The sequence below is a fragment of the Helianthus annuus genome, chromosome 15 (assembly GCF_002127325.2).
Source record: "Helianthus annuus cultivar XRQ/B chromosome 15, HanXRQr2.0-SUNRISE, whole genome shotgun sequence".
NCBI lineage: Eukaryota > Viridiplantae > Streptophyta > Magnoliopsida > Asterales > Asteraceae > Helianthus > Helianthus annuus.
In genome coordinates, this window is record NC_035447.2 from 175052450 (window position 1) to 175078400 (window position 25951).

General features: G+C 37.8%; 4 protein-coding genes across 5 annotated transcripts; 1 reads left to right on the plus strand and 3 right to left on the minus strand.

Annotated features, from left to right (window-relative positions):
• The first annotated feature begins 1698 nt into the window (after positions 1-1698).
• LOC110914670 lies at positions 1699-7130 on the plus strand. Its single transcript, XM_022159452.2, has 3 exons — positions 1699-1948; positions 6668-6852; positions 6987-7130. Exons 1-3 carry the CDS (start codon positions 1699-1701, stop codon positions 7128-7130), a joined length of 579 nt encoding a protein of 192 aa, XP_022015144.1.
• Positions 7131-7839: 709 nt separating this feature from the next.
• Positions 7840-18602, minus strand: LOC110913087 (calcium-transporting ATPase 9, plasma membrane-type). Its single transcript, XM_022157955.2, has 34 exons — positions 18544-18602; positions 18149-18206; positions 16665-16820; positions 15994-16110; positions 15874-15913; positions 15487-15602; positions 15279-15410; positions 15105-15194; positions 14965-15034; positions 14787-14857; positions 14631-14714; positions 14478-14555; positions 14325-14396; positions 14057-14140; positions 13895-13977; positions 13708-13816; positions 13592-13647; positions 13467-13509; positions 13308-13391; positions 13079-13216; positions 12871-12936; positions 12698-12796; positions 12471-12581; positions 11896-12063; positions 11317-11376; positions 10850-11014; positions 10630-10746; positions 10387-10485; positions 9746-9883; positions 8995-9095; positions 8729-8774; positions 8517-8645; positions 8131-8330; positions 7840-8045 (listed from the first exon to the last, which is right to left on the minus strand). Exons 2-34 carry the CDS (start codon positions 18155-18157, stop codon positions 7940-7942), a joined length of 3237 nt encoding a protein of 1078 aa, XP_022013647.2. The 5' UTR covers positions 18158-18206; positions 18544-18602; the 3' UTR covers positions 7840-7939.
• LOC110913089 (GATA transcription factor 24) lies at positions 17891-21677 on the minus strand. The gene is given in 8 exon segments (XM_035983685.1): positions 17891-18206; positions 18544-18600; positions 18977-19082; positions 19167-19298; positions 19943-20208; positions 20346-20488; positions 20576-20628; positions 21533-21677. Coding segments are annotated over 6 exon segments (723 nt in total). The 5' UTR covers positions 20604-20628; positions 21533-21677; the 3' UTR covers positions 17891-18206; positions 18544-18552.
• A 600-nt stretch (positions 21678-22277) lies between these two features.
• Positions 22278-25151, minus strand: LOC110913088 (uncharacterized membrane protein At1g16860). Of its 2 annotated transcripts, XM_022157957.2 has the most exons (6): positions 24889-25151; positions 24674-24810; positions 23674-24543; positions 23107-23253; positions 22809-23020; positions 22278-22708 (listed from the first exon to the last, which is right to left on the minus strand). In XM_022157957.2, the coding sequence occupies exons 3-6, from the start codon at positions 24520-24522 to the stop codon at positions 22516-22518; spliced, it is 1401 nt and encodes a 466-aa protein (XP_022013649.1). In that variant the 5' UTR covers positions 24523-24543; positions 24674-24810; positions 24889-25151; the 3' UTR covers positions 22278-22515. The 2 variants fall into 2 exon arrangements, with proteins under 2 accessions (XP_022013649.1, XP_022013648.1); XM_022157956.2 differs by lacking the exon at positions 24674-24810.
• Positions 25152-25951: the final 800 nt, after the last annotated feature.

Below are 25951 nucleotides of genomic sequence, written 5' to 3' on the forward strand. Positions count from 1 at the left end.
CCCGTATATAAAAACCGAGCCTAAAATCCATTATGCCAAAATAAAATAAAAATAAAAAAATTTAAGTTGAGGCGGGCCGCGTAAGCCACACCTCAACCTTACGCGGGCCGCGACAGAGTGATATATGGTGAAACCCTGGGCCACCACATGGCCCAACACCCGGCGGACCTACATGCTGACCCAACTAAGCTACTCGTTGACCCAGGGTTGACGCGGGCCGCATTAGGCTTTGCCTTATCTTACGCGGGCCGCGAGAGAGTCAGGATCAGCACCTATAAATAGACGGCCTCGGATCTTCAGTCTGTTCGTTCAATTTTCGTTTCTCAATCTCAAATTTCTGATAGTAGGCTTATTATATGCGGGTATTATACCCCCTAAATAGCGAGGTTCTGCTACGATGTAAGTATTATAACCCCTGGAGACGTATTAGATACTCTGCCCGATTGATCTAGGGTTCTGTAACGGCTGTCGTGGTTCTGCCCGACGTAGTCGTTGGAATGTCGTCTCGGGGAGGGTATTACTGTTAAAATGGGTTATTATACTAACACACGTGCATTTGTGTAATTTATAGATTATTCCCAGGAAATCCTTGCTGAAAACCCTAAGACAGCAATATGAGTTATCCTCTTTTTGTAAACCTATTTTGTAAACAGTTTTTACCAAACCTTAAATATTTTACAATGCAATTTAACAGTGATTGAGTCTTTGTAATTCTACTATTACTGTCGGTATGTTGGGGTTTTGTATATAAAATGTGAGTAACGTTACCATTGGACGAAGAGTTAGCCAATGTGTAATATGACCCACCAGTCAGGATTGACAGTACTGAATGAGTAATTGGGTAGATGTAAACATTGTAATCGCTCTCAATACTGTTTAAATTAAATTAATGTTTCTTGATTAAACTGGGATTCACTCACCAGTATTTCCCACTGAAAAATGTTTTTAAAACGCGTTTCAGGTAACACAATGTGAAAGCCAATTAGAAGCCAGCTGGACAGCACTGAAGACTTGGAAAAGTGGCTATAAAAGTTACCTAAATAAAAGAAAGCATTTATTTCAGTAAAATGAGATTTATCCCTATAAATCAGTTTGTAATGAAAACTTGGGTTTTACCCATATGTTTAATGTTATAAAATGTGGTGGTTTACTCTGATAAAGTATTTCCTAACTACGGTCCTGATGAAAATTTCCGCTGCCAAATTAGACAATAACGTGATGCCACTGAAACTGGCGCGTGGCCGCCCGTTCCCGGGGATTAGAGAACGGGGGCTGTGACATTACTATCGTCGTTTCATTTCTAACTTCTCGAAAATCGCCGTTCCTCTTACCTCCTTGACTCAAATAGATAAACCTTTTGTTTGGGGTCCTGAACAAGAGGAGTCTTTCAAAACGCTCAAGGACATGCTTTGCAATGCTCCTATTCTCGCGCTTCCCGATGGTAACGACGACTTCGTCGTGTATTGCGATGCTTCAAACCTTGGCCTTGGTTGTGTCCTTATGCAACGAGACAAGGTTATCGCTTACGCGTCGAGGCAACTCAAAATACATGAGAAAAACTACACTACTCATGACCTTGAATTTGGCGTAGTTGTTTTTGCCTTGAAGATTTGTCGACACTACCTTTATGGCACTAAGTGTGTAGTCTTCACTGACCATAAGAGCCTTCAACACATCTTCAACCAAAAGGAACTGAACATGCGTCAACGTCGTTGGGTAGAATTGTTAAACGACCATGACTGCGAAATTTGCTACCATCTAGGTAAAGCGAATGTAGTAGCCGACGCGCTTAGTCGTAAAAACTCATGTAAAGGGTATTCGTTGTCTCCAACTCGTAACGATCTTGAAAACTGCATTCATGAAGCTCAATATGCCTCTGTTAACGAGGGTAGTCTCTCCCTCGAGATACGAGGTGGTGTGGAAGAAGATCTTGTGTCTAAATCCGATGGTATTCTATACTATCTCAATCGCATCTGGATTCCTAATCGTGACAACCTTTGAGACTTTCTGATGAAGGAGGCACACAAATCAAGATATTCCATTCATCCTGGTGCTCATAGGATGTACCAAGATATGTGTACGTCCTATTGGTGGCCTGGAATGAAGAAAGATATCGCCACCTTCATTGCGAAATGTCTCACTTGTCGAAGGTAAAAGCTGAACACCAACGTCCCTCTGGCTTGCTCGAACAACCAGAAATTCCTGTCTGGAAATGGGAGAGTATTGCAATGGACTTTATCACCAAACTCCCTCATACTTCATCTGGTCATGACAGTATTTGGGTAATCGTTGATCGATTGACCAAATCAGCTCATTTTCTCCTCATTCGTGAAGATTCAAAGTCGAGAAGTTGGCTAGAATTGAACATCCTCTTTAGCAGAAAGACGGATATTCCTTGCTCATTATCAGACAATCACTTATTCACAAACTTCGTGTGGGGCTAATATCTACACTGATGAGATCATTTGTCGTCATGGTATCCCCATTGACATCATTTCTGATCGTGATGGTCGCTTTACGTCTCGTCTTTGGCAAACCTTCCAATCCGCTATGGGTACTGTTCTAAACCTTAGCATCGCTTTCCATCCTCAGTCTGACGGTCAAACCGAGCGTACTATCCAAACTTTAGATGATATGCTTCGTTCTTGCGTAATCAATTTTGGTGGCAACTGGGATATGCACTTGCCTTTGATCGAATTATCGTACAACAACAGTTATCACGCGAGTATTCAAATGGCACCTTTCGAAGCATTGTATGGTCGTAAATTCCGTTCGCCTATTTGTTAGCACGAGATTGGTGAAGCTCAAATCACTGGTCCCGAGCTTATACAAGAGACAACGGACAAGATTTTACAAGTTCGAGACAACTTGCTGAAAGCCAGGAGCCGACAAAAGAGTTACGCCAACAAGCGTCGCAAGCCTTTGGAATTCGATATAGGTGACTTTGTACTTCTCAAGGTATCCCCTTGGAAGGGTGTGGTTCGATTTGGTAAGAAAGGAAAACTCGTACCTCGCTACTTAGGTCCTTTCAAGATTCTCGAAAGGATTGGCAAGGTTGCGTATCGACTGGACCTACCTGAAGAACTCAACAACGTTCATCCTGTCTTCCACGTTTCAAACTTAAAGAAGTGTCTAGCTGAAGAAGGACTTCAAGTTCCACTCGAAGATCTTCAAATCAACGAAACTCTACACTTCGTGGAGAAACCTGTTGAGATCATGGACCAAGGTGTCAAGCAATTGAGGCGTAGTCGAATTCCTATCGTCAAGGTTCGATGGGAAGGAAAACGTGGCGCTGAGTTTACTTGGGAACTCGAAAGTGATATGAAGACTAAGTATCCACAGCTTTTCGTTACTTCTTCCTAAATTTTGGGACGAAATTTCCTAAAGGAGGGGAGACTGTAACGCCCTGCTTCTTCGTAATTTCCATAATTAGAAAGCGTTGTTCGTATTTCTATTTTTGGAAATCTTGTACTCTTGTAATCGTCTTTTCATTGTAATCGTTGTAAAATCCGAGACTTGGATCATAAATAAAATTCGTATTCTTTTAAATTCATATTCTACATATTCATACATGCTCATACGTTTGAATTCATCGTACATCGAATCCTTATTCGTAATTCATACGCATACGATACTTATTTAACGATACATATACTTAACCATACATTGTCGATGCTTAAAAACCCCTAATAATATGCTTTATTACACAACGATTAATCATCTAATATGTTACATATACTTGTCACTTACAAACATGTTACATACTTATACATCACACTTTTTAGCTAGTTAAACCATGTTTTATTCTATGTTATACCTTATTACAAGTTAGGGGAAACATTGTTACATATTATTGCATAACTTAATCAACCAAATTACACATTATAATGTTTAAAAAAAATAAAAATAAAAAAGTATGGCAGCCCCAAATCAGCGCCAATCAGCCATGTGGGCTGAGTTTTTGTGGACTTGTTTCAATGTTTAACTCCCACTAATCTTGTCCAAAGCCCAACCCATTGAAATCCTAACCTCTTCCCTATATAATAAGCACTTCCACACTCCTTATTCCACTTTTACAAGCCTCCAAGCACTTCAAAAACCCTCCCAAAGTCAGCTGAGTTTCAGCATCAACATCAGGAATTTTCAGCAACAAAAGGTGAGTTTTAACTCACTTCCACTTCAATTTTCTTCTTGTTTCTTCTTCTACAACAATTGTATAACCTCTAGGAAGGTTCTTACAAGTTTTCTTGGGTAAACTAAGGTGAAACCTCACCATTTTTGAGGTCTAAAGTGCACCTAAATTCTGCTCATTTTTATATTCATGTTTTGGAAGAAAACTCATATGTGCTTAAAAAAAAGGTTGTAACATATAAATCCAGAGGTTTTAAGCCTCAAAACTTTCTGTTTTAAAAGGGTTTTAACCCACAAGTGATGAACAAAGTCTTGAACTTGAATATGTGTGATTAATTGGATAGCTTGGGCTATCCTACTTACAAATCCGCACATCACTTGATGTTTTCCTTATTAGCTAGTGTGAATTTCATTTCCATAATAATAATCCATTCATGACCATCCTTGTTGTCTCATGACAACTTGTGTATTGGTGAATACAAAGGAGGTTTTAAAATGGAAGATTTATCTTCCTACCTCTATGCATGACTTCTATGATAACCTTGTTATATTATTGGACTAAAACTTATGATATATATTATATAGAATATATAATACCTATGGTAACCGAACCTTTGATGATAATCTAATGATTGTTTGTCAAAATATTAAGTTACATCATCTAAGAACTTAGTTCTCGTTACGATTCTAATGGAAACCCATGAAAACATTCAAACCCCTATGGGTTTCATAGTGTCAAGAACGAGTACTAGGTGCTAGATGGTTATTTTCTCATATGTTTACTTTCCATATACTTTTCATTCCGAATTCCTAATCCTTCGTTAACCTCCAATACTCACACACCTACGTTTCCTCGTGTAGAATGACTTGGTGTTCCATCCTAATCAACTAAAAAACTTCTCGCGGATTAACAAGTGGAAGCTTGCAAAACCGTGAGTACAATTGACCTATTTTCATTTTAACACTTTTGGGTGCAATATGTTAACCTTATCAAAAATCACAATACTTTATTCTTTATGCAAATGCACGAAAACAATCCAAATACATGAATACTATGTTGTTACTTGATGCATATACAAGCCTCCATTTAACATGTATGACGCTATAGGATTAACGCACCACCCGTGAACGAGAGGTCATGTTAAATTTCATTCTTATTGCGTAAACAGAGGGTTGACTAGAAATATTGCATACCATGTTATGTCGATCTTGAATAACCTAAGTTGCCATGTGGATTCGTTTTAAACTTTTATACTTATACTTATAGTTAAACCTGTGTACTCGCCAATACATTTTTGTGTTGAACTATATTTTGTTAACATGTTGCAGGTTGATGAGGATTGATTATGACAAAATCTAGTAGGGACTACACTAGAAACGCACTTGAAATTACTAGATTTGTTACTTTGTTATTTGAACTTGTTGTATTGTCTTTCTTGTTGTATGAATTTCATGTTGTACTTGACAATTTTATCATGATATGAAATCAATTTTGAATTAAATATTATCGCAATAGTGTTATGTGTGATGAGCAATCTATCTTCTTCCCACTCCGATGATTTCGCCATTGGTTGGGATGTGACAATTACGGTGTTGATGATGATGCTGATTACGGTGTTGATTCGATGATGAAGAATAGATTAGGAGATTAGGATTTGAATTCATCTTGCATGAATTTAGGGAGAATTTAATTATTGTTTTTAATTAGATATAAATAAAAATGTATAAAAAGTCTAAGATAACCCTTAAATCAATTTTTTAATTGAGGACACATGTCATTAAACTGTTGGTTCTTACAGTTTGTACAAATATACATGTTTGTATATGATCCTATACCTGTATATACACACACAAACATATATACACACACATATAACTTCTAAACTTGACAAAAGTATGAACAACCTTCATAAGTTATAAGTTTATTATTCATAACATTATCAAACCTACTGACAAATAGCTTATACTACTTATTTATAAATTTTTACCTAACTTAAATCACTACCGGTAAACAAACTATCTTCTAAATATTGGTGTTTTGATATATTGATTGTTAATTAATTTTGCAGATTATTATATTTTATGTTTAATATAATTATATGTAGTAGTTTTAAAATATGAAAGTGAAATAATTTAGAGTAAATTACAAGTTTGTCCTTTATGTTTGGACCAAATTGCAGGCGGTGTCCTTTACCTTTAAATTTGATGAGTTTTGTCCTTAACATTTCCAAATCTTGCACGTTATGTTCTTTAGCCCTAACTCAGTCAGATTTTTTGGTTAAATATGGTCATGTGCTTTGCGTATAAAGGCATTCTTATCATTTCACCTTCTCAGGCGCTATTTTGTAAAGAATTCTTATTTAAGGACTATTTATAAAAAACTTAAAAAATAAAAAGAAAACAATTATAATCTCTCTCTCGAGAGAGAGAAACAAACTTGCATCCACTCTTTCTTTATTATCATCATCATCATCTTCCATCAATCGACGGTGAAATAGCCCAGAGATTATAATCTCTATCCTAAACCCTCAATAACCTCCACAAACCCACCCTCTTCATCTCTCTGCATTCCTCTTAACCCTCTCTCTCTTCTACATCAAATCCGACCCATTTCAATCCATCTTCATCTGGTTCTCATTATCCCTCCTCAGCGGCCCTTTCGCCCCACCATCTCTCACCGCCGGCGACATCCGCGTCGGCCTGGGCCCCACTCTCCAGCCCTAAACCCCTGTTTCACAATCCCTAGAACCCGACTCGGTAAAAAGATCCAGAATCAAGCATAGAAAGCCCGATCAGGAGGCGATTAGTGAAGTGGTTGTTGTGGAGGAAAAAGATTGGATCTTTGAGGATCTTGAATTGTTGAAGAAACTGATGGTGAAGAACCCGGTTGGGAGAAGATTATTGCTGCTGTTCCGGGGAGGTCGAAAGCGGCTTGTATGAAAAGGGTTGCTGATCTTAAGAAGGATTTTAGGAGTTCGAAAGCTGCTTCGCAGGCTTGATTGTTCTCACGGGTTTTTGAATCAGGAGGTAATCGTTGTATCAGTTGATTATGAGGTTTTATTATGTAGCAGTTTTGGTTCTTGATATGGGATTGAGTCATGTAATTCACAATAGTAATTCATAATACAGAAGTTTACAATTGAGAGAGATTAATAATTCTCATTAGTTATTTGATTCTGATCTTGTATGTTTAACCAAATATGATGTATTCAATATCCATACGAATCGTTTATTTCAGATTAAGAATTGCATCAATCGAAGATGAAGAGTGGATGCAAGTTTGTTTCAGATTAGAGAGAGAGAGAGAGAGAGAGATTATAATTGTTTTTTTTAAGTTTTTTTATAAATAGTCCCTGACTAATAATTCTTCACAAAATAGGAGAAGGTGAAATGATAAGAATGCCCTTATGTGCAAGACACATGACATATTTAACCAAAAAATCTGACTAAGTTAGGGCTAAAGGACATAACGTGCAGGATTTTGAAACGTTAAGGACAAAACTCGTCAAATTTAAAGGTAAAGGACACCTCCTGCAATTTGGTCCAAATTTAAAGGACAAAACTTGTAATTTACTCAATAATTTATTGTTTAGGGTGAATTTGAACCAAATCGAATTTACTCGAATTTGGTTGGGTTTCTAACATTAATCAAATCGAATACGATTCAGGTAAAAAAATCAAATAATTCGATTCGATGAACATCTCTAATTAATTGTGAACGCAACAACATCAAAGTATTTGATAGCCAACAGTCCAACAACATGACTTGCACAAATAGAGAGGTTCATAACTAAATGAATACAATCCATCATCGGTTACGAGAAGCAATGCAACGTTGATACAGTCTGCTGAAAACCCTGGCCAAGGGAGTCCGTGGAACTGGGATGAGCTTTCCCACCATTGCAAGAGGCCAACTGCAAAATGGTAACAACTTTTATTAAATTCATAAATAATTTTACTAGAGTCATGTTGAGAGAATATTAATGCAACATAACCAACCTGAAAATCCCAATAACAATAGACACAAGCCATAAGTTCCAACCAAGTCTAACTGTTGATGTAAACTTCCCAAGGAATTGGATAATCATCACCTGAAGCACAAAGGTTGTTCCTATTATTCCCATAAAAATATGGTTTTTGGTCACTCCAGCAAACACATATATTTCTTCTGGCTTCCGAGCATTGAACTCATTGAATATCTGCAATTTAAAAAAACCATATTTTAAACTACCCACACATCTAACTAGATGAAACACCAAACTCCCAAGGAGATAGATATTTTCCGAGTGCTTTTATGAAACGTTAACTTCTTTTGTCATAACCAAAATGAAGGTAAGATAAGATATTCAAGTTCGTGTTCATCTTGAAATTCACTGGTGGCTTACTTGACACAAGACAAATGTATTGAATATCAAGGTGTTCTTCACAGCATTTCCCCTTTCATCGGTTTTTAAGTTGAGAATAGTCGTTCCACGAAAGTTGAGGACAAGGAGAACTGCAACTTGATATAAAGCCTGAAAATCCATACCGTAGCCTTTTAATTGTTGTAATGTATAAATATGACCAAGACGATGCTCGGATAAACATGACAGGGTACCTGTATAATTAAGTTCCTCCACATGATATTCGTCACTAGAGGTTCCCTGAAGATAAAAGTGGGAAAATCATACATCCAAATAACACACGGATGGTTGCTAAAACATTCATGTCCAAAAAAAGATGGAAAGTTTGGGTGGCAGCTTTTTTGATAGTCAAAACTCGAACGTACGGTAATTAATAATTTAACAAGCACATGGCTGAGCAAGAAGCAGCATACTAACATTTAAAAGGATTATTATATATGCAATGCAGTTTAGTCTTAACCTTCGGCCAACAGGAGATCTGTGCATAAGATGATCCGTTGGAGGTTCGGTTGCCAATGCCAATGCTCCAAGGGTGTCCATGATCAGATTAACCCAAAGAAGCTGCACCATAAAGACCACATTTGAGAAGAATAACCCAACATAGTTTAGAAACATTCAGCATTCAATGCTCCACTTGTTGGGTTAAAAAGAAAGCAATGGTCCGTTCATTATAGTGAAGTTAGCAATGCAATAGATTATTCTCAAATCTCATTCTACATCAACTTATGCACAATAACACACACACACTAATGCAGAATAATTTAGAAAAGATAAGAGACATATTGAAGGTATATATGGTGCACTGGATTTTACTGCCTTAGGGGGGTGGGGGGGTGGTCATCACTCATCACTCACTCATCACTCACAACACTCAATCAAGTTCCGCCATATCATCAACCATTTTTCCATCACTCACAACCTTTTTTAGTGGCAATGCCCATCACTCACAACACCCAAAAATAAACCCTCATACCCCCTCACATCCATTTATCACATTTATCACAGAATGGGCCATAACGCGTGAAGTTTATCACGCTACTTAAGTTCCACACGTGGAAATTGAGAGGTGGGGGTGGTGTGTTCATTTCCATCACTCGTTATAAAGTGCCATCACGTGCAAACTGTTTACCACCCCGCCTCCCCTTATAGGTTATAGATTTGTCGTTACATTTTCTATCAGGATAGAGGGAGAGAAGTGAAGGAATGTCAACCTGCACAGTGTTTAAAGGTACTTCTCCAGAGGAGACTGCTGCTACGACATTTATCACCAGTGCTGCAACATTAACTGTAAGCTGGAACTGGATAAACTTCTGAATATTTGCATACACAGAGCGACCCCAACGGACAACCTATAATGTTATGATGATTAAAACAAAGGTTCCATAAGCAAAATTATTACCTTAGCACTTGAGTAACGGGTCTCCTCTTTTCTGAAATAATATATATCTTTAATAAACTTCCTAAGTTGAGGACAACCTTTATTATTCTTACCAAGAAATCACAAGCAACGGTTCCAGTTTCAACCATGGTCTCTTTCTTACAAACCATTTGCAGGTATGTCCCCACATTAATTGTTATCTCAATAGGCATCATGTATTGTCAGTAAGAGATCGAACCTATTGGTACCTTTAGATAATTCATACTAGTGCTTTATCCAAATAGCTGTGAATAGAATATTAAAGTAAAATATCACATCAATCTATTTCTCAATACTATGACTATTGTTGAATTGAAATGTTTGTGGCAGCCTAATGATGGCATGTGGGAAACATGCTGCCGTAACAGTGACTAGGACAAGTTTGCACTAGAGCAAGGAGGTATCTAACTGGACTAACGAAACTTTTGCACATACCTTTACAACTGAAGCAAAATTATCATCCAATATGATGACATCAGAGCTTTCTTTTGCAACTTCAGTTCCTTGAATGCCCATGGCAAGACCTATATCAGCCTAAAATACACACACACATAGAGAGAGAGAGATAAACATCAAAAGGAAGGTGCAATAAAATAAACATGTACAATAATAGGCCAACAATATATGCTTAATTAAGCTTCATTTTGTTAGTACAAATATAAGATGAAGAACTGAAACCTCATGAAGTGCAGGAGCATCATTTGTTCCATCTCCAGTTACAGCAACAACTTCCCCAAGCTTACGAAGTGTTTGCACAAGCAATAGCTTATGACTAGGGGAAGACCTTCCCATCACCTATACATGATAAGCAAGCAGATTTAATATATAACTTATAAGCTTATGCTGTTTAACTTACTCGATCAAGCTTATAAATGTACTTCAACATATTGACCCTTACCAATATATGTTTGGAAGCATGTTCTCTCTCTTTCTCTGAATACTCATGGAGTGTCTTTCCCTCTATAATAATTGGCTCTGTTGCATCTTCACCTGAACCAAGTATGCCACACTCCATCGCAATTGCTTTTGCTGTTTGAATATTATCCCCAGTGACCATCCGAACCTATTCATTAACATTTGTACCAGATAAGCTGTCTTTTTTTCTAGTTAAAGAAAAACACTACATGTTTTGTGACCTAAACAGGATTGAATTCCTTTGATAAGCTGCTTAGTAGTTGAGGATTTACAACAGTTATTAAAATAATTACCTAGCATTCTATCCTTCTTTATACGACTCACATTTGGACTACTCTCTTAACTTACAAGAGAGTAGTACTGTGTTCAAATACGTATAAAAATTATAAAACAAATTTATCAATAAAATCACAACACATATATGCTAAAACAGGAGGGGGAAATTAAAACCTTCACACCGGCATCCGTACATATTTTTACTGCATTTTTTACACCTGGACGACACGGATCCTGCACAAGGTGAAATTTATGAAAAGCAATTGGTCACTACTACATTATAATAGATCAGCTCAAAGTAAAGTTAATTGCTTTTAAGAACAAAGTCAAAGAGTCTGAAAGTGATATTTCTGGTTATTTCATGTCAATCACATCCTAATACAAAAGAAACACAGACATGCATACATACATTTCATACTTATTATTAATGTAGCAGATGCAAGAAGCTCTAATTGAAAATTGAGGAAAAGAGCATAATGATATTTCTCATCCTGATGTGGAGAAATTTTTAAAAGTTATAAAGAAGAAGAAGAATAAACTACAATCTTACAAGATATTTTATTTCTTCATTTAGCTTTCCACGTCAAGGAAAACCACAGATGTTAAAAGTTTACTAATGCATTCAATACATACATGACAGAGAGTTCTCTTTTAAAAATATACCCAGTAATCTCATCATACATAATATGTTAGCTAGTGTATGTTTTCTCCATTTAAAGATTGTACTTTTAATGTAGTAGACGACTTGAGTACCTTTATACCCACAATCGCAAGCAGAACAAGGTCATCTTCAGGCAAATTCCATTCTGCCAGCTGCTCTTCGTCCACAGGAACATCTTCTAGATCATAGTTTCGATATGCAATAGCAACACATCGCAAACTCCTTGCAGCCATTTCTTCTATAGCTTTCTTAAAATATTCCTGTTTAAATCAAATGTAAAACTATTTCAGCAATATGATATATACTCCGTGCGGCCTTCTAATATTTTTGGGTGTCATAAGAACCCCCGGTTATAAATAATCACTACCCTTGACCTTTCATTAGAAAAGTACCAACAGGATACTATGCAAATGTGTGTATGTAAGTGTGTGTATGCATGTGTGTGTGTATTCACATATGTAAACCTAATATACGTAAAATGTATATTTGAATATAACTAAATGAACTGTTGACAACATTCCGAGTATAAAGATTCTTATCTCCATTCACTTTCAAGGAAGCAACCTTATTTTAGTCAGGAATTGAATGGGTTAGGGAATATGCTTTCTGTAGTAGATACTGTACTGTGCAGCTAGTCAATTAAGTCAGTCAACCACAACTTACTGACCATATCCTTCTCAGTGGGATGCAATGAACCATCTGCATCAAGATATTCTTTACATGATGCCAATACGATTTCAGCTGCTCCCTTCCAATGTATGCGAACTTGAGAGTCAGCCTGCCATTCCTCACAAGGTAAATTTCTTTTGAAAGATATATATATAAAAGCCATTTATATATAATAATGTAGTTTAGCATGCATTAAACAAAGGCATGCTTAACTAGACCAATTACCCCTCGTAATGCAACTCCACCTCGCTTCTTTGAAGAGTTAAAAGTAGAGACATATAGGAGGACAGACTGTGATCTGACAACATCAAAGTTCATCCCAATCTGCAATTAATGTTAATTAATATATAAATTCACAGCACACATGAAAAATGATTTCAAGAGAATAAATAGTGGACCTTGACACCCCATTGGAGAATAGCCTTTTCTGTTGGAGATCCGGAAACCTCTATATATGCACCATCCTATTGACAAAAAAAAAAAAAGTGAGTATATATAAATACTAGTGGTTAGCATCTGAAAAATAGCATAGCCAGTTGGCGATGCTAACCATGGGCCCAGTACCCTCCACTAAAAAGACATACATATGAGAGAGTACGTACGTACCTTGGAGGAGAAAACACTTCCTGCTGTGTTCTGTGCAATCCCCTCATTTAACAAAGATGCAACACTTGTATGATATTGCAATACATCTTCAGGAGGCTCAATTTTCCTTTGCCCAACACAGGCCTCAACGACGGTCATCTATATTTTTATGTCACCCGAACTAGCTAGTTAGTGTGCGTATGTGCCACTGGAATGAAAACTGAAACTGCCTAAATAACATAAAACCAACCTGATTCAGGGTTAATGTTCCAGTTTTATCACTGCAGATAGTGGTTGCAGAGCCCATAGTTTCACATGCCGAGAGTCTGCGGACCTACAGGTTGACAATATTATCTTTAAAATACTTCTCTAGCTAGGTAAAAACTGTGATTCCAACAACAATATGTACCAGGGCCTTGTCTGCCATCATCTTCTTCATCGAGTATGCTAACCTGTAGATATAAAAATATCCAAATCACAAGGCAAATTAAGTGTGATGCAGTAAAGTCAACAGATTTGCAGCATTGTACTCACGTCAGTGTAACAGCCAATGGAAGCCCTTCGGGAACTGCAACAACTACAATCGTGACCTAAAACATTCATACATTAGTTAATGAAAATTGAAGGATGGAGGCAACAGAGAAACATACTGCAGCAGTGAAGATCTTTATGACATCATTGATCGCTTCACTAGCACTAGTTTTTCCACGGACAAACTGGACAGTCCCATCAGGGTTTTTTGAGTTACCAGTGAAGAACCTAAACAACTCCGCATCGATAAGCCAATGGTAAAAAACTATATAATCACAACCACAGGTGTAACAAAACCGATTTTACCTAGCCAAAAGGACAGCCAACACGAGTAATGCAACTGAGAGCCCAACTATACCTATAAATGTTGCAACACCATTCAAGCGTACCTATCAACCATCATGCATCATATTTGACTTGAGTGATAAAATATTAAATGAATGGTGATGAGACCAAATATATGTAAACCTGCAAGGGGGTTTCTTCTCCAGTATCTTCGGATATGCTTGCCATCAACAATCCCCATTCGGTATTTATTCCCACACTAGTCACCTAATGATGGAAGAAAAAAGCTAATAAACATGTTACTACATGCTTAACTGAATCATGTCATTAAAAGGGAGGGAGAACTCTCAAGTGAGAAACCTATCTTGAGCCTGCGAGCCACATACTAATAAACCCAAATAATAAATAACTTTAATTAACTGAGTAGTAGCTAACAATTAAGTTAGTTTACCAGCATAGTTCCAGCGCCATCTGCTACCTTGCAGCCAGACATCAGAAAAGGTGATTTTTGATCCTTGTGCACCTAAAAAGTATTATGATATTTAAGAAATGCGTTCAATACATTAGTTTTCATTTAGAAATTAATGAGGTCTAACCAGCTTACAATCTTGCTTTCGCCAGTCATGCTAGATTCATCAATGGCTAGAGAGTGACCCTTTATAAGGAGACCATCAGCAGGGACCTGCGCCATACCAGTAAATTGGAGGCAAATAATTTTAAGTATCTAAAAATATTTATGAATTTAATTAAGCGTTACCTGATCACCTATATTAAGAGGTATTACATCCCCAACAACGACGTCATATATCGAAACCTTCTCTCTTCTCCCACCTCGAGTTATCTGATTGAAAGAAAGGTTAGCAGACACATTACAACAACAACATGTAGAATACATCTTAATTAGCACCCAAACCTCTATCTGTATATTCCGCTTTTCTGCATTCAGATTCTGAAACTGCAGGGACTGTCTAAAATCACTCGTTGCTATGTTGTTTGCACAGAACCATGTGCAAAGACAATACATATATGTTATAACAATTAGCTTAATTACTAGCAAGTACCTTCTAAATATAATATACCAACTGCCTCACCAGTCACAAAAATAACGAGAAGAACAGCAAATGTAATGCTTCCTCCGTCATACCATCCTTCTTCAAAACCCTACACAACGAAAACCTCCTGAGTTCTTTGTAAGATAGAATTTACTTATTGTCTAAAAGTTTAAACTTGCCTCTGTCTTTATTCCTAGCACAAGTGATACTGCAGCAGCTACTATTAATATAATAAGGGTTAAATCTTTCAAAGCTTCCCAGATGAACCTCTGCAAGTAGCATTGCCATCATCAACTGCATGCAGCTGCAAGTAACAGTAATAACCATTAACAAATAGCTTGAAAACAATATACCAAGAAGCTTCGTCCTTCTTTCACAGGATAGGTATTGGATCCAAAGGCAATTCTCCGGTCTGATAATTCATTGTCATCTCCTGGTACTCCTCTGTCTGGATCGGTTTTTAACATCTCAGATAACCCTTTAACCTGAAAATACATGAGCTATTATAGATATAAAAAGAGCAATGGAGGAAGGGAAAAACAGGTTTGATAAATGACTTGCCCCGCCATATTGAAGGAGAGCAGCTATGTTGTGATCCCTGGTCATTGAAACAAGTTGCTCGAGTGCAATACCATAACCACCACTTGGAGACGGAGTAGGTACCGTGGTCTCTAGAACTATACGAAAGAAGTTATATATGCATGTGTAGCTCAGACGAAGGGAGAACATTACTATACGCGTTTTCAGTGGAGGATCTAGAAGAAATATTAGGGGGTATCTCAGATTTTTTTTGACGTTTTCAGGGGTATCTTAATATTTGCTCAGGGATATCTGATACATAAAATAGAGAAAAAAAAATTGCACTTCGCCAAGAAATTAGTTGAGGGGTATCCCGGGCACCCCCTCCCCCCACATAGAAGCGCCCCTGCGCATTTTAAGGGAACTTACCAAGTGCTCGTTGCCCAGCCAATTTGAATAGTAATGCAGCCTGATAGAAATATTGAAGGTGATGAGATGTTAAAAGAGTGATATAACCAGACAGAAACACACACACACATCATTAATTACCCTTATAACTTGAGCATGTGATCTGATCATCCTTCTCCTTTTTTCTTGCTCTTCATTCTTTCTCAAGTCCAATGTGTATCGGAAGCGTCGTGAAGCATTAAGCACAAGGGCAGCTTGCTGATATGGACAATATATATGCTCATTAGCATCTCTATATATATATGTGTGTGTGTGTATGTAAACAGTAAAAGAGACATAATTGCCAGTGATACAGGGGCGGAGGCAATGTATAGGGAGGGGTAGCCCGGGCTACCCCTCAACTCCGTCTACGTAGTGTAAATTTTTTTTATATAGAGGATACCCCTAATCCCCCAAAAAAAAAATTAGGATACCTCTAAACTTTTGGGCTATCTCCACCACTGCAGTGATATATTATATATGATAAGGGCCACCTTTAGTTCCTAAGTATTAAATGATTCTCCTTTTAAGCTTGCTGTGTATATATATGGTTCTTGTGCATCAACAGTTTCAAAATCAATCAAGTACATGATATCATTAATTAGCTAATTAGACGAGAGGGCATGTACGTGTTTGTGGATCCGAGAAATAAGGACCAAAAGTATAATTGAGTTGGAGTATCAAAATGAAATATTAATTAAGGTTAAGTAAGTTTTGTTAATCAATAATAATCGCATGCATGCATGCATGCATGAAGAATTGAAATTACGTACCCTCCAGCGCCTGAGCGTACGAGTGGACGCATTTTTAGTAGTGACGATGTCGAAAGGATCATCAAAAGTGTCCTGGACGTCAACGACACCAGTTTCAATGTCGGCAGGAGGAGGAGGAGGAGGGGGGCTGCTTCCGGTTGGAGTCATATTTGTGAACTGAAAACACAAGACAAGTGACTGAGAGCTAGTGATCTGATCTGATCTGATATTGATATGGAATGAAGCAGAGGACAAGCGTCATCTTAGGGGCCTCCTTTTTTATTAACTAATTATGGTAATCCTACAAACACGCTTCCAGGTATTTGACTGTTTTATTTTATTAACTACTTTTATCTTTTTTATATATTATTATATTAAAAAATATAAAACAACTAATTACTGACATACTTTTGGCCCAGGCAAATGGATCTTATGGGTTAGCCCAGCCAGCGGGTCTATTAGCATACTTTTGATTGGACTCAATTAGTATAATACAATCAATCTTCTCCATTGAAGAAACTTCTCAAAACACACCACCGTACGTGTGGCGACTAAAGATCTATGGGTCTCCAGAAAACTACTATGTCCAAAACCTTATATTTTGTTAGTTGCCATATTTCACCTACATCACACGTACACTTGGTTATGCCACATATTTCATTAATATAATTTCTAACACTTTTTAAAAAATTATTCAAATGGAGCTAGGGGTTACACAAAATACCCACATCCTTTAAACAAAAACTTCAAATGGAGCTAGGGGTTACACAAAATACCCACATCCTTCAAACAAAAACAATTGAAGCCCAGGATTCAAGCTAGCCAAAACGAACCATTTCTCACCCCCTCTTTGGTTTTTTGTTCTTTTAAATTTATTTATATCTTTGTATTAATGAAAATGTAGAGTAAACTAGTTGAGGTTTACAAGCGGAATCACATTAATTTACCCCCAAAAATGAAAATCTTGTTGCTTTACCCCCTGCGTATGCCTGATTTAATGAATCTTGGACCCTGCCCTCTAACGCCGTTATGCGGGGGTAAAGCAGCAAGATTTTCATTTTAGGGGGTTAACATGATTTCACCTGCAAACCTCAGAGGGTAAAACTACAGTTTACTCTTTTATTTATTGGGTTGCGCTAGAAGAGTGATCCTTCCTTTTGGGTAGAATTGGATGGAAATGTGGGTAGAGCTAGAAGTGCCCCTCCACCGTGATATGGATAATTGCTCTATAGAGGTACAAGTACAAATACAACATAAAAGATATCTATGATCAGAATTTTTATAATGTTTGGCTGTTAGTTTAAAGTTACATCTCAAAAAGTGGTTGATTCAAACCAGCTCTATAAACGTTTGCAATTGGAGATCTAGAACGTTATAAATCAATCCTGAAATATTAAGGAAAAAAAAAGGAATAAGAACTGAAAGGTAATGCAAAGAAATCACTTTTTACAATACAATACAATACAATATAATAGAAGGAGAACGGGGTGCTTTATGCTTTTCACCTTGGTCATCCGACTCCATTCTCCACACTCTGCCCTTTATGATGATGAATCATGACTGCTGCACTAAGGCAAGGCAGCAATTAGTGCGTGCACACACACACACATATATATGGGGAAAGTGAACATGCTCCCATCACAAACCTAAGCTTAGAAGCGAACCCTTCGAAACTACGTCGTTTTGATTTATAAACTCCAAAAAATAAATCTAAGAAAGAAGCATAAATCACAGAGGAAAAAAAAGATGCGAAAAAATGTGATTTAGATTTATTTTTTGGGTTTGTAACCAAAACGACGTAGTTGTGAAGGTTTCAACTTTCACATCTAAGCTTGGTTGTGTGACAGCACCGTATTCACATTCCCCTATATATATGATAATTAATTATTATAACCCCTACCTCATCATGTCATTGCTTCTTTCCAACAGCTGCCTTGGACAAATCCCTTGAACTTCCCTACACAGATAATCACCTCATAGTCAGTCAAAGGACAAAAACTAAAACTAGGGGTGCTAAATGGGTCGTGTTCGCGGGTTGGCAGGTCCAACCCGACCCAAACCCGAAAATTTTATACGAACCCGAACCCGACCTGAACCCGCGAATTTCGTGTTAGGTTCGTGTTGTGTTTTCGGGTCGTGTCAGAAATTAACACCCCTAACTAAAACCCCCTAAGCTGAACCTACCACCATTTACTACTTCCGTATCCGGAAAAAAAAAATAATGGCATATCGTGTTACTCAAAGCTCAAATGTAGTAATGTATCAGTACCACACTAGCAACTATGAAGGGCGGGCATTACTAGCATCAATAAGAAAGGAAGCTTTGGCATTACCTTATTCGCCCACATCAAGCCACATGCATTACAAAGGGTTTTAGGTCCATCCGGTCCCTTGCGCATCATTGGAGTAGATTTCTCATTCACACCACAATGCCGACAGCTGCATCACAACGTGTAACAAAAGGTTTGATTGTGCGCATGCTTATACCACAACGTGTTCATTTTGAAAGAGATAGAAGCTTACACAGTTTCTTGATGCTGGAAACCATTACCGTCCGAATGCCAACTTTGATTTGAGTCCCAGCTTGTAGCTGCGGAGGTAGAATCCTCATGAACAGGCTTTGAAGAAGTAAACTGCCCTTTATTCCGTTGCATTCTACAACAATGAAAATAAATATCAAGAACGTGCAGACAGACGCGATTTTAAAGGAGGTACTTGTTGGTTACAGGCCCCTCAACTTCACTCACAAAACTCACTAATATGAATGATTTGAAAGCTTCGAAGATGAAAGATAATATGCAGAAGGGTTTTTCTATATTCTCATTAACAAATGGGAGGGCTATATATAGCCATACACACCAGAAGAAAAATAATAAACAAACGAATATTCTATCCTAAAAACTAGTTACAAATAATGGACTCATTCTTTTATGCAACGTGCATTTTCCATATCCAATAAACTCGGTCAAACTTTCATTCTACTGGTCCTAGAGTTTCGCAAGCAAAACAGTTCCCAAGTTGTTCACTTTCACACCGTAACAACTGACCAGTTAATCCATGGTCTGCGACCCGCTGACCGAACAAAATCCCGTGACTCGCGACCCGTGTAACCCATAAACAAACCCGATTAACCCAACAGTACTTCCAGTATTATCCAACAAGAATACATTTGAACAGCATTGGTAACGCCATTAAATAGCTCACAGCTGATAAAATGCCAGGAAACACTTGCTAAACTTTTAGAAGTTGGAATCAATTATTGTTCTGGATCAAGCATGTACCAAAAAACCCCTTCTTACCTGAGGGCCACTTCCTTGCGAACAGTATAACGAATTTTCTTCTCAAAATTCCTCTCTTTCCTCTTTTCACGAAATCTCATCAGTGAGGCCAACCTCCGGGGAGTACTGGACAGATCCTGGTAAAAGAAAACTAAAAGCAGTTGGTAAAGAAGAAAACAGCAGTAAACTATAATAAGTTGTACTCATACCCTGTTATTCTGGTGATGGTTTAAAGACGTATAAGGCATGCTTGTACGCCCACCTAGTAATAGTAGTACTGCTTGAACCTGATAAAACGTATAATAATGACTTGTATTCATTATGAGCATATATATATGATGAAGACTACAAACTAATGAAATGAAACATTCAACGTGGAACAAGAAGCAAATGTGAGGGAAGAGGGAGGCGTAATGCTACGTACCTTCTCAGGAGATACTGAATCAAATACGTAAACCTGACCCTGGAAAGAGAGTGTAAGCTGGTTTGTATCCTCAATGCTGCCACGAGCGAATAATAATAATAATCCATTATGGTTATCTGACATGTTCCCCGGATCAGCGTCACCTTCCACATGGTGAATCATGGTCCCATTACTCAAAGGGTGTAAGTCATTATGCATGTAATGCATTTGGGGATGGTAGGTTGGCTTACCATCCACCGCCGGTTGAATCTCCTCCATGCAGTTATTTACAGAATGCTAGTCTCTGAAAGAAGATGAGCAACTGTGGTTTATGATATAATTAACGTCAAACAGGCATTTAGGATTATGCTAAGATGTTACTTGGTATGTATGATATGGTGAAGCTTTCTTTTCTTTGGTACAAGGTTTTGACAAAGACACGTATGAATTCATGGATTTCCCATAGCCCCTATTTAAGTATTTATTGTACATTCAGACCCGGGTCAACATGCGGAAGTACTGGGTGGACATATCCAAAATAAGTCAAAATCAAGTTCAACCAAATACATTATTATAAGTTTTAAATTTCAAGGAATACAATGATACAATATAAGTTTATTAGCATCACCCAAAGATGCCTCCACCTAAATACTCGCAAATAATAACCAATATTTTATAATATACTTAATGTATATAAAAGTAAAATATATTAAAGGTATAACAATCCGAGGCTCAGTTTCTAACCAAGCCGAGGGAGTTTCAAACCAAGCCATATCGAGCGAGCGAACTAAATCCGAGGGCGAGTACATATCTACATGCTTTTTAGGCAACCCTATACATAACATACCCCACCACACACAGAATGAATGCTCTTTCCATCTACATGTTTATTTAATTTATTTTGTCTTATCTACATGTTTGTTTTATTTTTCTTTATGATTCCATGCATTTTGCTCTTGTCTGTTTGTTATATTTCCAGAAAAAACTCTATTAAAAAGGAAGGGGAAAATGAATCTAATAATATATATTATAGCTTGGTTTTGGCAGGTCCCCGGTGGTGGTGAGTCTGTAAGCAAAGCAATAGTCGCTTGTGGATAGGATAGGATAGGATTATTATTCATATCAGAAGATGAAAGAAAACCCTTTTCACAATGACCATCAGCGAGAGTGGGTAACCGAAAGAAAGAAAGAAAGAAGAGACTACTTACCAACATTTATTTATTTGCACCATCCACCAAATCTCATTAGGGTTTTTCTTCTTTCTGTGAATTGTTTCTCAGACCACCATCTTATTACCAAAATACTTATTTTATACTTGTATATATTAATAGTTATTATATCAGGGTGGGGATCAATTTTTTTCTTCTTCTTATTATTATTTTAACACCACAAGGTTTGAACGTACGAACTTCTTGCGCCTCCTGATCTCAAAGAACCACAAAGATAACTAGTTGAGCACAACTTATTACCGAATAATCAATTAAGGTGCTTAATCAAATATCGAATAACATAATAAAAATAATTTACTGTTTTGGTTTATTGAGGTGTATTCCCCCAGGCCCTTTTGACTTTGCTTTCACCCACAGGGGTTTGGTATACCACCTCAGCTTCAATAACGCCCCGTAGCACCCCTCCCTCATTTTCTAGGCGTTATGGAGGAGGCTCCATCAAAGTAACAAGCACCAATGGAATGTGCAGGTGGGACCCAATGATTTCAATCAATCAGACTTTTCCTCTTAATTTTTTTTTTTTTTTTGTACTTTGTTTAATAAGGGGGCTTTAAAGGAGCTTTATCCTGTAACCGTGCAAGTTAACGATAAAGCCCCTTGCTTATCATATTTTACGTTCTAAGATTTGACAACTACACCAAGGTCTAATCATCAGACCATTGGAACTTTAAATCAAGCACTTTGTGTATGCTTGTATAAAATTAAAATTAAAAAAAAAATGAAATGACAAAGACAAAGGGAGGTGCAATAAGAAAGAAAGCAAATGTTGAAACCGGCCAACCTCTCCTCACAGAATCAAACACCACTATCTTCTTCCATCAAAAACCTATTCACAATAACATACAACTGCAACACCCAAACCACTAGTATCTACCACCTGCCTATATATATATATATATATATTATTATGTATATTTCGAGATTCATTCAAACCCAGACCATCACCATTCCTTCCTTCCTACCTACACGGGTATGACATCCACTTTCGACGCATCTTCACATCTCAAGACTATCCCCTCCAGGCTTCCTGGCAGCATACACTTTGTCCATTGGCACCCTGTTGTGAATGCTTCTTCTGAAGGTACTATCATTAGCACATTCTCATTCCTCTGCACCACTCCCATCACGCTTACCGTGCTCCCTTCCTTGATGTACCTGTTATCCCCCCCTCATCATTAATTTATTCTTCTTCTTCTTCTTCTTATTATTATTATTACAAGAAAGAAAGAAAGCAAAGAACGCATCATCAACTTACCCTTCTTTCAATCTCATGACGCGATCATTGTTTGCCAGGCTTCTCTCCCCGAGCCACCTTGTGAAGTCTGGGGACATGTCTTTATTCAAAGGGTTGACTTCAACAACCACAGATTCGTCCACATAAGGGGTCACCCTTGCTCCATACCCTGTCTTTACCAATGCTCTCAATCCAGATTGGAAATCCGATATGTAGAAATCCACCACATGCCTCTGCCATCAACCAAACCATACCATACATTAGTTCAAACTTCAAACACAATACCAATACCAAGACGTAAGACCTTGAAGCTACTCACTTCTGATGACCTGAGTCCCCAGCTGAACCTACGATGTGTAGGGTTGGAGTCCCATCCTCGATACTCGTATAAGCTCGTACAAGTATACACACATCTCGGAACCTTCTGGAAGGCTGACTCTAGAGGTACGTTTCCACATGTCACCACCTTCACAAATTAATTGAAACTACAAATCATCCGTTGTGTGGGATATTTTCAAGATTACCATCAAATCAATGATCAAAAATTGTTTTCAAAAAAAGGGAGAATTTCCATATTCACTTCTTTGCAAGTCAGAAGCCACAGATGTATGTATGTATTTATGTTATTACTTTTGCAGTTAGGTACCCTCTTAATGATCTACAATTTCGCTTTTCTAACTAAATAAATGCAATTCATGGTTCAAAAAGTGACTCCAAAAGGCAAAATTCTTACATGCAGATCATAAATTAGCCTGAAAACTGCAAGCAATTTTGAAGGTGACTTCACATGAACAACACTTACTAAGATGTGTTTAGAAAGCATATTCACTAGCATCATAGTTCGGTGGTCACAAGGAAAGAAACAAAAAGACAAATTAATGCATACCCCAGAAACCTTGACATATTGGCCATCTTTTGCAGTTCTGAGTTCAGCATCGGGATAACGGGCAATAAAACCAATAATAGATTGTCTGCCATAACAAGTATTCCAAGTGAACAATGCGGCAACAATGATGAAAAGAACCACCACCACGACCAAAAGGATAGCATTGTGGACCGCCCCAAGAATAAAACCACCAGCAATAAATCCCATCATGAACAGCAAAATCATGGACCACAAAATTATCTTAGGGAAACCCTTGTTGAAAGAATAATCGTCGTCTTTGGTAAGAGTAGTGACCGCTTGATTGTGAACACCATGTAGTTTCGATGAACCCTTGGAGTCTAGAGGACCAGAAAACTTGCGTTGAGCCGCGGATGAATTGAGGGGGCCCGAAGAGATCGGACCAGATGTAATCAGGCCAGTTGTAGGCAGAAGAGGTGGCAGAGGACCCGAATTTTGGCGGTTCACAGGTGTGACTCCACCAGACTGAGGACCAGATGACTTCTTTATGGGCTCACCATGCTTATTTAAGGGACCCGAATTTGACTTGTTGACAGGGCCTGATGCAGAGTAGCTAGACCTAGCAGCAGCAGCATTGGGTATTGGCCCCGAATGTGAAGCAAAAGATCCGGTTCTAGAAGGACCGGTTATGGGGCCAGACTTCCTGGCCTTGGAGGCGTCAGTAGTATTAATATCAAACATCTTTCCCAGCTCCCCTGACTTTTTGATGTCGCCGCCGGTATAAACCATAGCTGAAGAAGTCATTGTTGGAGCTCTTTCTTTTGGCTGCTCGGGGCGCCCAGAGACGTAAAGCCCATTACTCAGCTGATGAGACGGGAACCTGGAACCCATCAGATAGATAGATAGATACCCCTGAAGACCAACCAAGATTAATACTAGTAGTTGTTAATAATCCTACCTACGGGTGTCTGTCCAATTGAAGATGATTAATCCTTTGATGTAATACTAAATAATAAGCTAATGTCTAGGGGAATGCATATACCTTACAAAAACAACATGTATATAAATGGCAAGCAAATAACGATGATGATATGTGATGGCAGATCAGAGAATCTAAAAGCCAAGCAAGGTAAATCCCGGCCTAAGAGAGTAGATCCGACAGATTACAGCTACAATATTCTATGGAAAGTGCATTACAACAAGAGAGAAACCCCAAACCAAAATAAGTGAAGAGGACGACGGTAGGTAGGTAGGTACCTGAAATGAAATGAAATCTCAAGACTCGAACGTGTTGTTGATATGAATAGCAGCAGCAACTGCTTCTTGTCTCTTCGAATTACTTCTTCACCAAATACACTTTTCAAAACCAAAACCAAAACCAAAATAAGAGAGAGAAAAGGGGGGAGCGCAGTATATACAACAACTGGGAGAGAGAGAGAGTGTGTGTATTTGGTGATTGATAGACAAATGAAAGCAGAATAACAAACAAACACTACACTTATTCACTCACTCCTCTCCTTTGCCTTTTCGTTTCGTTTCTACTTTATTAAATAAATAAATGGAATCCAACCCAATTAACCAAACCCAACCATTAAACCTTGGAAAATGGTTTAAATTTACGTCAAGATAGAAGGTTAATCTATGGTTTGGTTCGGAAAATGGTTTAAATTTACTTTTTTTTTTTTTGAAAATTAAACTCATTAAAACAACCTTCCACCCAAACGGGCAAAAGGCCAAACACAACACATCACCCCCGACCCAAACGGACAAAGGGAAAAGAAATTACAACATATACATAGGATATTTACACCATTCCGACCATCTAATATACTTACACGAAGTTCTATTTTTAACCCAAACAAAACTTCTAGATTTTAACTCCCCAATGATGTCATACGGACTACATCTTTTTCTGATTAAACACCACTTCATTTCTTTCTTTCTAATATACTTACACGAAGTTCTATTTTTAACCCAAGCAAAACTTCTAGATTTTAACTCCCCAATGATATCATACGGACTACATCTTTTCTAATTAAACACCACTTCAAATTTTTCTTTCCATATGCACCAAGACGTGATCAAAGCCAACCCATAGATGATCTTCTCCTCCTTCTTACTACGCTTAATGAATTTATGGATATCTAAAATATCTTTAAATTCAAAAAGATAGAGAGGCGGGTTGTTGCACCAATCGCTAAAAGCCGACCAAACCCTTAAAGCCACCGAACAAGCCATAAACAAATGCTCGACCGATTCCTCAGAGTCTTCGCAGAATGGGCACATAGATGAGGATATGTCTACATTCCTTCTTCTTAAA

Coding starts and splice junctions, on each gene's coding strand:
- LOC110914670 (XM_022159452.2), top strand. CDS start 1,699: ATGCGTCAACGTCGTTGGGTAGAATTGTTAAACGACCATGACTGCGAA. Junction 1,949..6,667: donor TCTTGTGTCTAAATCCGATG/GTATTCTATACT, acceptor ACCCTCAATAAC/CTCCACAAACCCACCCTCTT. Junction 6,853..6,986: donor TGGGCCCCACTCTCCAGCCC/TAAACCCCTGTT, acceptor TGAGGATCTTGA/ATTGTTGAAGAAACTGATGG.
- LOC110913087 (XM_022157955.2), bottom strand. Junction 16,111..16,664: donor GTACGCTCAGGCGCTGGAGG/GTACGTAATTTC, acceptor TGTCCATATCAG/CAAGCTGCCCTTGTGCTTAA. Junction 13,817..13,894: donor TTGGCTGTCCTTTTGGCTAG/GTAAAATCGGTT, acceptor GGAGTTGTTTAG/GTTCTTCACTGGTAACTCAA.
- LOC110913088 (XM_022157956.2), bottom strand. CDS start 24,522: ATGGGTTCCAGGTTCCCGTCTCATCAGCTGAGTAATGGGCTTTACGTC. Junction 23,021..23,106: donor GGGGACTCAGGTCATCAGAA/GTGAGTAGCTTC, acceptor GGTTGATGGCAG/AGGCATGTGGTGGATTTCTA. Junction 22,709..22,808: donor GTCATGAGATTGAAAGAAGG/GTAAGTTGATGA, acceptor GGGGGATAACAG/GTACATCAAGGAAGGGAGCA.